Genomic DNA, 13,008 nt, shown 5'->3' with positions numbered 1-13,008 from the left:
CAAAAAAACTTTATTATCTCGGCTCATATCACTTTTATCATTGATGTCCTTACACTCTTGGAAATGTTGCAGATAAGAACGTCACCTGCTAATGAGTGAATACTCTCATTTTATGTCACTCCAAAGTTAAACTGAGTTGCCAGAGTTGCAGCTGGTAGGCTGTGGTTGATCGTCGCTCTTGGCTCTGCCAATCCTTCCATGCTGACCTTTGATGTCGAGCTCTAACACCAGCAGAAAACAAAACTGAAGAGCACGTAGCCTCATTCAACCAACAGCTGGGTAGCTACTGCTTTTGTTATTTTCCCAAACCATTAGTGAGAATAGGCCACCACCTAGTAAATGTCACTCCTGATTTTACCTGTTTTTAGCCATGGCGGAAGTGTTTCTGCAGTTTGCTAGCCAAAACCCAGACAAGCAGTAACTACTAATTAATTTCCATTCAAGTATTCAAGAGAAAGAGTGTCACCATGGCCTACTCAGTTCCACTTCACTGTGGTCATCAGCAGTTTCTTTCTGTCAGTCCCCATGGAAGGAGAAATGAGAGTACTTATCATCCTTTAATACAGATCTGCTCTTTTCTAAAAAAAATTCCAACATCTTAAAAAAATTTCATTGGCCTCTCCTGGAGTTTATGTTGACTCAGCAATTCAAGTTCACAGCACCTTTTCAAGTCCTTGAGAAAATGAGGATTGAGAACATATGGAAATAAAGGAGATAAGAGCACTTTCCTCTCTAGAGTTCCTTCCCACATAGACAAGATATGTAAATTTCTTACTATTAAAAGCATATAAAGATCTTTCTGTTTGGTAAAATATTTAAGGGAATATTATACTTGTACAATATAGCATATACATTGTCAACTATTTAGACAACAAATCATAGGTATACTAGAAATAAAAAAGGAGGCCATCGTGTTTTTAACTGCTCCTTATGAACTAAATAATTTTTTTTTAAATAAGTAAAATAATAAATAATGATAAAATAATCTATCACAATAAAATAATAGTGCATGGATTTAGTGTTTAGGAAGGGTACAGGGTCTAGGCACCAAGAAAACTGAGGTCTACTGAACAAAAAAATACAGTCTAAGTAGTAACACAGCAAACTGTCTTACATTTTCTCATGGCTGTGCATAGACCTGTACCAACTATCCCTGTGGGATAATAATTCAATCTCCTGCATCTCAGAAGAGCATGTGATGATATTGCTAATTAACATCTATGATGATGATTCTCTTATGAAAACATTAATCTATTGGGGAATGGCATTTCTAAGGCAAAGCTCCAAACTATTAGCATGTCTTACCATCACCTTTCAAAGGCAACACCAGTTTGCTCCCACTGATTAGCAACTAAAGCATGATATTTGAATTACAACTCATTTCATCTAGCAGATACCTGGTTCTTATATACAGAATCAGGTATATCTGCTGATACACTCAGTGTTACCAACTTCCTCTCATTACTTATATATTACCTGCCTTGGAATTAAAAAAGAGAAAGATTTCACTTTGATTGTACCTAGAGAGAAACATACATGTAACAGGAACAGAAAACATAGATATCATTTTATAAATACTTCACCTGTAAATGTGAATGATGTCTCACTGAAATCTGAAAGAAATTGGAGACTCTTGACTTAAGGGTAAAATTGGTACTGTCTTCCTCTTACTGATTGTTATTATTATTTGTTATTTTGCTATTTATTTTCAGCAGTATTAAGTATATGCTACAGTCTTTAGGCTCTCTTTAGGAGAGGATTGCTTCCGGACAGTTTAAAAAGAAAATAATCTCTACTGTAAGCAACATAAAAACTGGCAGGAAAACAGAAATGAAGCCATGGAGTGGGGCATATAATCAGAGACAGTGCCCATAATGAAATCCCTATTTTCTGTCACTATTAATATGAACACAAGAAGACAGTAGGAAGTGATCACAGATAAAATAAATTGAATAAAAAATATTTCTCTCATTATAGCACAGCTTGGATGGATGTATATAAAGTTACAGCAGGTAAGAACATCTCCCAGTTACTGGACAAAAGAGAGCAAGAAAGAGAGAGAGAGAGAGGGTAAGACAACTTTGTAGACAATGACAGCTTCTACCTTATACTGTCCCTCAACTATTGGGAAGTTCTGTGATCTTGCTAGTGTATATACATATGTATATCTCCAAATTCTTGCCTAAAAGTCAGCTGAAGGTTTGAATACACAGAATTTTCAGCCTGCGAGACTGAGGTCCATGATGCACATTTAAAAATTTTATTTTTAACTTTATTAAAATTTTTTTTAAAAGCTGAGTATTTATGCTTGCTTCCTTACATAAAAAGTTCTTGGTAATTGTTCAGAACTAAATCATATAGCCAGTTAACTATTAAATGTTAAATTAAAAGCAATGTTCAATGTATAAAAAAGAACAATATATGTAAGTAAAACAGTAAAGGGAAGACAAATACACTATTGATAAAAAACCCAAAACCAACAGGCATTTAAATCTGCTGTAAATGAATTTAATCTACATGTTTCTATATGTGTGAGATATTTTGGTCTGTCAACAAAGGGCTGTTGAAAAAGTGAACAAGTAAATTTCACAGTAACTGGAAATCAGAATTGCTCCTTTTTTGTCTGTGAAGTCAAAAAGAGAAAGTACAGAGTTACAGTTCCTAAGTGGGGTGATTATGAATCAATTGAGATTTCAAATATTTTAAGCATTCTACACACATATACACATGTAAATTAATACACCCAACTTGTCAACAGCAAATCTTCAAAGGCTGTTCTTCAGAGCTACACTTACAGTCAAAGTTCTTAAAATGCTGGCTGGAACAAATGAAGTTTCATTGATTTTTAAATATCTTGAGATCTGAAGTTTTCACTTTGTCTTTTTACCAGAAAATATTCCTTAGGCAAAGTACATTGGTGATACTTCATCTCGTCCGTACTTCATTGCAGATTCGAACGCTTTGAAGCTGATGCAGCCATCAGAATCCTGATTGACTTCTCTGTAAGGGAAGAGATTTGGTATTTAAAACCCAAAAGACTATGTAAAACAGACATTATACTTAGCTGTAGATATCCAACACCATATTGTTTCTGAAGAGCTCAAGTCCTAAAACTTGAATTCTGTACAAAGAAATAATGAAGTAAAAAATGTTTTCTACTGTTTTTTATAGTGCATCTATATGAGGAGCTCAGTTTTTTAAAAAGAAGAACAAGTATCATGATATATATTCAACAGGAGTTAAAAGTTAATTACAATATGACCTGTGCTAATTTAGCACTAATTTAGATCCTACACCTCATGCCTAATTCCCCAAATTCAATCACCTGTGGCAAAGTTTCATAGTACAACATGCAACCCAAGACCTCTAGGCCTTAAGATAGTGCAAGTTGACATTTAAAATTTCCCTGAGTGCCCCATGACCTTTCACATGCTGCAAGCCTATGTTGAAACAAAGATTATGTTAACAGAAGAACTGCTCCTTGTGACTGTAAGAAAAATAAGCTAATTTGTATGTTATTATATCCTAAAGTGAATATTCCAATAGTCAAAAAAGGTCTCTGAAAAGTGAAAGCTGTCAATATTTATTTTTTGAGACAGAAGCTGGTAGAAGACAGCAATTCAATTAATGACATTAACACACAGGGCTAAGTTTTATTGAATACACTTGGAAAAATTATTTGATGCAGTGATAAACTAGGCTGACAAAATGATATTAATGGTATTCTGTAAAGTATTTGTCTTAGTTCTCCATAGCTTTCTTACTAGAAATGCACTTAACAAAAGTTAAATAATTAAAAAACTGATTAATTGTTGGATTTCAACATTCATTCATCATTTAGAAAAATATTTCATTGGTTTACACCAATGTCCAGACCATAGCTTTATTCCTAATCTAATTATTAATAATTCAATTAATTTAATTAACAATTTGATTTTATTAATAATTCAATTTAAAATTTATTAGTACTGTCAACAATTACAGATGACAAAAAGATTGCTGGAATTATAGTGCTGCAAACTTTGCCATCACCATTAACATTCAATGGTAATATTTGTGCCACCTTGCAGCATGCAAAATGGGATGTAACTTCTACATAGACAAAACTGAAAATTCCAAAATGGTCCATGCTCTTTAGCAGAGGGACATTCTGTTATCCTTTGGATGCTCTGGAAATTTCAAAGAAATTCTATAGTGAAGAAGTTGTTTGGTAATTCAGTTTTCAAGAAAGTCTTACACAAAGGGATAGGATGTCCTGTTTGACTCTTATTCTAAAAACACCCTTGAGAAAAACCTAGTAAAGGTTAAGGAAAATAATCTATATACAACAGCCTCAAATACAGAACTTCAGTTTGCACTGTGTCCTTCCCTTTTCCCTGAAGAAGTTCTACTTAGATTAAAAATTTTTTTTCTCCCTTTCAATAAATATTTTTAAACTTCATTTATTTCAAGAATCTCTCAGACTACCAACTTCCAAACTTTTTGGAAATTTTAACATTGTTTGCTAAGATTCCTCTCATCTAAGCAACCTGTACTAGTGCTTAATTTCACTATCAATGAACTATTAACCTCTTGTGAAGTAGACTTGATCAGACAATGTTCAAGCCTCATGGTGCAATGATGAACCTTACATGCCCATAAACACATGAAATGACAGCCTGACATTATGGAAATGCCTAAACTAAATTCCTTCAGCTCATTTTTGGCTCTGGTGTAAGACTAAAACATGAAGACAATCTATTGCTTTTCAGGTAAGGACACGTTTGAGATATGGTCACCCTTAATCAAGTCTTTAGGGACAACATGATAGCTGGAGATAGACCAGACAGTTTCTTGATTAAAAGGATCCTTTTAAATACCACATATCATAATACAAAGAAATGTAAGCTTATTCACGAGTGAAGGATAAATGCAGGTCATAATTACAAGATGGAGATGCTGTCCTGGAAGCAGGAACTGAAAAGGCTGAGGAGTCATAGAAAGTAATCAAATGAAGATCATCTTTTACTGCAATGCTTTACCTAAGAGTGTGAGTACAATCCTTGAATGTATAAGCAGGATAATATCTAAATCTAATGCAATACAGATTTTATTTCAGAATACAGTGTTAGGAAAATTAGGAAGGAAATACTGTGTCTATTTTCTAGTGCCTGTACTTCAAGAAGGATACTGAGGAACTTAAAAGAATTGAGAAACAAAATTAACAGTAACTATACAAGTTCCAAAAAACATGCCTAGCATGCCTTATAACAAGACATTAAAATACTCTGTGGGGGGGAAAAAAAAAGATAATTAAGAGATTAGAGAACTGATCCATTCAAATCAAGACTACAAATATTTCTCTAGGAAATGTATTTTGGATAGTGAATACCTTTTTATGCTTACAAGGAATGACATACACATAGGTGCAAATTGAAGCCAAAGCTAGGAAAACTCTGAACTTAAATAAGAGGGTTTTTTAAAAAAGAGGTTGATGGGCTATTAAGGTAACTTACCAAGGGACATAGGAAGTGATAATTCCTTTACTTACCTTCCCTTGGCACATTCAGCAGTCTCTAAACCACACATGTATATCTGCATGTCATGATGATGTATATTTATGGCATGGATTTGTCTAACAGCTTTTTGAACTGTTGTGAAGCCCAAGGTGTGAACACCTGCTCTATGATTAAGTATTGCCTCTTATTTCTTTTGAACCTGCAAGTCATTTGATGCTCTTTATAGCTGAAGTACCCTTCTCAGTGACTCCATGTAGCAAAGAGTGCATAAACCGGATCTTAGTTTAAAGATCAACCACTGAGCAACTTTTTAACAAAAAAAATATTTTACAGACAGTAATTACTGTTATAATCTATGCTATTTGCAAGTAATTCAGACCATTCAAAGAAAAATTACAGATTTAAATGCGTGAGAGATTGCATAATAACCAAATAGCGAAATTTGGAGTTTTTTAATATTATGATGAGTTCTCAGAATTTAGTGCTGGAAGATCACTTAATGAGTGTTTTAGAAGTTAATGCTGATATCTGGCTAAACTGAAGTTATTGGGAGCTTTGCTATTAATTTTCAGAAGCCAAAGATTTCACCCAAAATATCTGAGTTACAGGCATAAATCACACCTTTAATGTTTGGAAGCTGCTCTTGAAAGATGGCCCCCAACTTTACATGGTATTTGTTCAACACCCTGAAAGCCACTAACTGACTCTGAATTAAGAGTCACTTTCTGAACTGCCTTTCAGCAGAGATTAGCAAAATATGTTGTAAATAAATGACAAATAAACTGGTAAGTATTTAGCTGTGGTAATCTAAAGAAATGCTACGTCTATTTAAAAGTTACGGATTTTTGGAATCTTGCCAAAAGTAATCTGAAAGTGAGATAGCCTTGGAGTGTTAAATTTTTATTTTCATTTAGCTGAAGCAAACGATGAATTCATACTTGTGATTATGAAAATACTATGTCACGGCATATTGATCTTTATTTCACAGGTCACTATTCATTTGACACTCTTAGCAAAATATAAGAGATATTTCAAGGTATGTAGTGCCTCGGGTAGGTTGTCTGATCTTTCACTGAAAATTGAGTAATAATCAGCATCTCAAGCTACTGACTGTGAGATATAAATTATTCTCTTATACAATTAGGTAATTGAAGTCTTCCAAAATCACCTAAGTGTATTTTCATAGGAAACTGGATTAAATAAATGGTACTTTACACTTCTGACAGGAATATTTTAACCATAAATCCGAATGGAGTAAATGAATAACCTGAAAGACTGATGCTTAATATAAGCTGCCTTTTGAAGTTTTATGTTTATTAGTTCACTGAAATAAGTACTTCTTAGAAAGGAATACACATTAAAATACAGCCTAGCTTTTTTATTTTATAAACGGCTACATATATTCATCAGTCACTTCAGCTTTTTTCCAACTAACCCCACAACAATTTAGATATAGTCAGATATTGAGGTTCCTGAAATAAAAGCATAAATACAGAATTTGGCCATAATATTTCTTCTTTTTGTATGGAAAGACTCTCTCATAGGCCCTATCTCTTAAAGTAGTCATGCAGTTAGAAATAGACTGTATTTATCTGGTAAATAATATTTTTTTCATTAATCCATATCAGTATAAAACATGCCAAAATATACAGTAGAGATTGCAATTCTACCCTGTATTTATCTGGATAATTCAGTATCTGTCCTAAATGGTAATCAGAGAATTAAGCAATCTTTTATATTACTTAAAAAGGAGAGTAGTGAATGCACTGCAGAGCCAGCAGAGACTGCCATTGAGTTGGTTTTCAACAGGTTTGCTCAGTAGGACAAGTCTGTAAAGCTGAGTAAGAGCCAGGATAAATTAAACTGTGCTCAGATCTCTGATGCCATAGCCATACACCAGATATTTATAAGTAAGAAGGTAACTTCAAATTATCTTATATTTCTCCACTATGCCAACATTCTTAGCAATTATTAATTTTACTACTAAAGATAGATGGTTCTCACTTTGACTTTAAAGAAACTGAAGCTGACCTTGGGAAGGGAGTTTTCATTTAATCTGTTTTATGCAGGCAGAAGTTTTCATAGAGACCAATGAGGAGAAAATGTCAGATATATCATATAAATTAAATACAGGAAGACAAATATAACATAATGGATATACCACTGAGAATGAAAACGTACAGGTTCCTTCTCACAGCATTTCTACATGAGGAGGGGTTCATTTTGGTTACTGCTCAAAAAAACCCAAAAAAACAAAGAAAAAAACTATAAAAGTCCTAGAAATGGCTACTTGACTTTCCAAATAAATTCTTCTCTAATGTATGACTTAAAACCAGTAACTATGCATTTAAACTTGGGTAAAACAGCACTAAAAGTTACCATTTCTCTTTAAAAGTCATAGAGTTTGAAATCTGAGGAAATTTTAGATGCTTGTTTCTAAAAACTTTTGGTTTCTAGTTAACTGAGGTATCGTGAGAAACAACAAGTTACAGAGGCTCCTACCTTCCACACACAGTGCAATTTATCAAATGCCTACATGTGAAGGCATAATACATGGCCTTTTAAGCTTTGCTATTTAACAACTATCTTTTTAAGCAGGGGAAGGTATAATGAGATATATACCATATGTATAAGTAAATTATTTCTGCTATAGTCCATGAACTACAGTGATTTTCTTAATTGTCCATATTTTTTCTTCCACACTGAAAGACTCAGTAATATTATATACTAGTCCTCCTGATTTAGAGACAGAAGCATGCCAGGCACACAGGCTGGGTCTTCAAATCATGATTTCCCTGCAACTTACATTTCCCTGGTTTTAGGACATGCCATGAATAGCAGAATTTTTTCACTATTTATTCTAGTCATGTAAATGAGATTAAGCATTCATAAATATTTCTATCATAACTCTCCAAAATCCACAATAATCAGGTTCCCTGCTATCTCATTATTTAGGTGTATACTGTGAGTAAAGAAAAGTTGTGCATTTTCTTTAAATTATTTCAGGAAACTGCTAAGGAGTGCAGTTTCCTGAATTAACATGCTAGATTGTATCTGAACTGCTTTTGAGTACTGTGAGCCATTCAGCAGTACTGCCTTGCTGCTCTCACAATACCTTTATTGTCTCATTAAATATTTCCTACATTTCAAATGCTATGGATGATTTAGGCCTGGAGTCCTTTTTGCAAGTGTTTCTGCTTCTGGTACCCCCAAATAAGAAGGACATGGAACTGTTGGATCAAGTCCAGAGAAATTGATAAGAGGACTGGAGCACCTCCCCTAAGAAGACAGGCTGGGAGAGTTGGGGCTGTTCAGCCTGGAGAAGAGGAGGTTGTGTGGAGACCTCACAGCAACCTTCCAGTACTGAAGGGGGCCTACAGGGAAGCCAGAGGTGAACTCTGTGTCAGGAACCATAGTGATAGGACAGGTAGTAATGGTTTCAAACTGAAAGAGGAGAAATTTAGATATAAGGAAGAAATTCTTTACTGTGAGGGTGGCGAGACACTGGAACAGGTTGCCAAGGGAGGTTGTGGATGTTGCATCTCTGGATATGTTCAAGGCCTGGTTGGTTTGACATTGAGCAACCTGGTCTAGTGGAAGATGTCCCTGCCCATGTCCAAGGGGTTAGCACAAGATGATCTTTAAGGTTCCTTTCAACCCAAACCATTCTGTGATTATATGATTCTGGTCATAGTTCTTTAATGCTTAATTTCAAGTATAATGATGTCTCCCTTTCACTCTTCTGATATGTCTGTGATAATCCAAAGCCCATTTTCCATTAAAATAACTTTTCTCATTGTATAATTTAATGCAATCTGAATTGAATGTCATAGGGAGCAGCCTACTCAGAAAACCCATGGTGATTTCACAGGGAGAAAGGACCTAAGAATCTCACTGCCTTTTTCACTAATTCCAAATTATGTTACATTTTGATCTAACTTGTGTTTTCAAGGAAGCTTAAAGTACTGAAGAAATGCTACTTACCTTGTGATTCAGCAATTTTCCTTTACTGCTTCTCTACATTTTTGACACTATCTTTCCTCTGCTTCAGTCAGAAAGTTTGGATTCAATTTCCAAGGAAACCAGCTTTTCTGTTAAAACTTTATCATCTATTGTATGTGGCCCAGTGATAAAATTTTCCAAATCATGTTTGTCTACTGTATGCAAACTCTATTTAACCCTTGTACTGACATCCTTTTCTTCAATATTCATTTGCTCTATAGAGCCACTTGCTACAACACTCTCCCTGCTCTCCTTGATGCACCAAGCTTCAGAGTAATACAGATACACGATACTTGGCTCTTATACTGTTGGTTCTTGTTTTAACTTATTCCTTGTGACTTGAACAATGCCAAAATGTCTGTAGAATAACATGTTGTCTGCCTGCCATGAGTCAGAGATGACTGCTTTACTGACTTTTTATAAAATAAATAATATCAACTGGAAACCTACACCCCCTACACCTCTGTTGTTTTTAACCTCATATGCAAACTGCTTATGGAAACAGCAATCAAAAGATCAGAACGTTTTCTCAGACTTTCAAAGCAGCAGCCTGTGAAACAAACAGATTCATAAAAATATTCCATATTGTTGCAATGCAATTCCAGAGAGTAAACAGAAACATCACTTGAATATACATTAAACTATACAATGATGACACAGACCTGAAATATTGTATTTCAGTTTTGAATTACTCTAAGAAACTCATGACATGAAAACTATTCAGAAAACAAATACCACCACCAAATAACCTGAAAACAATTGCTAGAGACTGCAGAAATTGACCACATGTATAATCTCAATGGTTGAAGAATAAAGTTTACATCCAGAATTAAAAATTGATTATATCTAGTACATCTGAATTTTACTGCTTTTCCATTTATTTGATATTTCTAAATAAATAATCAGGGAATAATTTAAATTAGGGCCACGACTTTCACTGCATTTAGAACCAAAGCTGTCATACTGATTGAGCAGTGAGAGCAAAAATGACACTTAATGTAAGTAGTCCCTGCTGATGACAAAATGACCCACCCATTGAAGATTCAGGGTTGACAACTTCTTCAACAAGCTGCCTTCTCTTCTGATTAACCACCTGGTTCTTCTAGTCATCCTGCTTGCTTCCTTGTTGATGGGATTCCTGCAGAGCTTCACAGCTGTGTTGTTACCAATGTGTATATTAATTTCACTTCTTTAAAAACCTAAATGTTGAGAAAACCCATTCCAATCTTTAGTAAACACGGAAAAATTATGAAATCCCCCCGTTTTTGCTTCTTGAAACAGGACATGCTATCAGAGTAATGGCAGTCAGAATTTTCAGCTAGGTAGACAAGCATCAGGAAGCATTTAAATTGTACTTTTAATATAGAAATGCACTTCCCTTTACCTTCAATGCCATTCAGTTGTTTTCCAATTATTTTCAAAAGTGGACAACAAATGAATTACTAACAGAGGGGAGAACTCTACCAACAATATATACTACCTTCAGTTGTTTCTTCTCTGTAATAAATACTGTCCTTCTTTTTTTATGTGTGCTGCCTGACTACTGCTCTCAGTAACTGTAATACACTTTCTTCTTGATGCCCTATTTTCTACCTGCAATATACTTTATCCGTTGATGTGTACTTTCCCTGAATTTCTTCTCTCTGAACAATGGAAATAGTCTTGGACACCCTAGACCTGCCAAATTTTGTCCCTTCTTTCTTGACTGGTTCTATTTTCTGAATTCCTTATCACCGATGCCGTGGTTGATCCCATTGTGCCAGTAGTGGTACTTGGGTAGAGTAACTCATCAGTTTCTGTCTGTGAATGCTTCTCAGTGACCAAACTATCCCAGATCCCCTCCACTCAATCACGTCTGCCTTCTTTTTCTAATGACAAGGAAAACTCCATGGAAGAACCTCTGAGCCTCTATGTCTGTTTTCTGCCTCACTTTTAATTGTTTGGTTGTGCAACTGCCCATTGCAGTTTGTCTTCTCACATCTTCCTGTTCTGTTTCACTTAGGAAAAACTATTCACCTTTGAATATAAACAACCCTTGCTTATGTGAGTCTTGTTTACTACTTGTTCTTAATCTGACCCTTAGACCGGATGTACTGAAATCTACAAGGATCTCCAGATTTTATAGGTAAAATAAGAAATGCCTTTCAGAGCTCAAGAAAGAATTGCCATTTGCAACCACCACCAAACATGTGTGCTTGTGGTGGATTTATTTAATGAGCAATTGTTGGAACAATATCATTAACAAATGTTTTAATCACTGATTTGGAATTAAGTAGAACTAATAATATATGTATTATATTAATATCTAATAATATAATTTTATGTACCACATAATCTATAATACACTCTCTAATTATTACTAGGCAGTATTTAATGTGTAATATAGCATATAATAACTATATAATGATAAAATGCTATATCATATTATAAAAAATTTTATTTTTTATGGATTAGTCAGAGAATGATGCAATAGTATGTAATGTGGAAGGCAAGGTACATGGATACAATGGGCTGAATTGTGCATTAAGTTTGCCTGTTCAAACAAAACACTTTTTGCAGAGTCAAAACTAGAAGCCTAGGAAAAAGAAATGTGTCCCCAGTGGGAGGTTAATCATAGAAAGGTGACCATACAGAGCTCTGGAATCTTTCTGGAAAAACAAGCTTTTAAGAATCTGTCGACATAAAGAGTGAACCTTATTCACAAATAAGGGAGAAGTGGTATTTATGCTGCAGATGCAAAATGCCCTGTATAACACCAACACTGGAATACTGCCTTCAGTCCTGGTATCTGTTCTTTAAAAAGAGTACTTAAAATATTAGGTGATGCAGAAACCTAACCTGCCAAAAAATCATCTGGAAATAAAAATTCCTGTTTCCATCAGGCACTGCTGACACGACCATAGTGTAGCTCCATAGAGTTGTTACTTGTATCAAAGTATCAAAGAGCTATTGAACAAGAACCAGAAACAAAGGTTAAGAAGAGATAAAATAAAGAATAAACCCAAAATGTTTAGGGAAAAACAAGTTAAACTATATAGCCTGTAATGTACAAATATTCAAGCAAATATATTTTAAAAAATCTCATTCACTATACTTACGTCAAAAGATCATAGAATTCCTCAGCTCTTCCCATTTCACTAAGTGTAACTGCTTTAAAATCATCATACTTGCTGAGAACTAGATGCCTAACTAACTTTAGAGCTTCTAATTACTCAGTAAAAGCCCTGAGGCTGATTCAGAGACTGACTATTTGTTCCATGGTACTAACTTGCCTGATGAGGAAGAAAAGAGGGAATTGAAAAACAAAATCTTTAGATATCTATAAAGCATTTAATATTTTTCATCCTTTTATCTCTTCTGAATAGATTTATTTGAAAAAATGAAATGCTTTACTTCATGGTTTACATATTTAACTATTTTTATCATTAGTATTCATCTACTGCTGTTGCCTAAAAGTGCCAGTCAAGCTTGAGGTCACATTTAACAAGGAACTATAAAATACAACAGA

At 34.4% G+C, this 13,008-nt stretch overlaps 1 protein-coding gene across 1 annotated transcript in view; it reads right to left on the bottom strand.

Annotated features, from left to right (window-relative positions):
* Positions 1-1,967: 1,967 nt before the first annotated feature.
* EFCAB11 (EF-hand calcium binding domain 11) overlaps positions 1,968-13,008 on the bottom strand; it is a 56,612-nt gene continuing 45,571 nt past the window's right edge. The window contains 1 exon segment of the mRNA XM_032111707.1: positions 1,968-3,000. Within this exon segment, the coding sequence (XP_031967598.1) occupies positions 2,901-3,000 (100 nt within the window). The 3' untranslated portion in view covers positions 1,968-2,900.

This window comes from Corvus moneduloides, chromosome 6 (assembly GCF_009650955.1).
Source record: "Corvus moneduloides isolate bCorMon1 chromosome 6, bCorMon1.pri, whole genome shotgun sequence".
Classification (NCBI taxonomy): Eukaryota; Metazoa; Chordata; class Aves; order Passeriformes; family Corvidae; genus Corvus; species Corvus moneduloides.
This window is presented reverse-complemented; position numbering and strand designations above follow the sequence as displayed.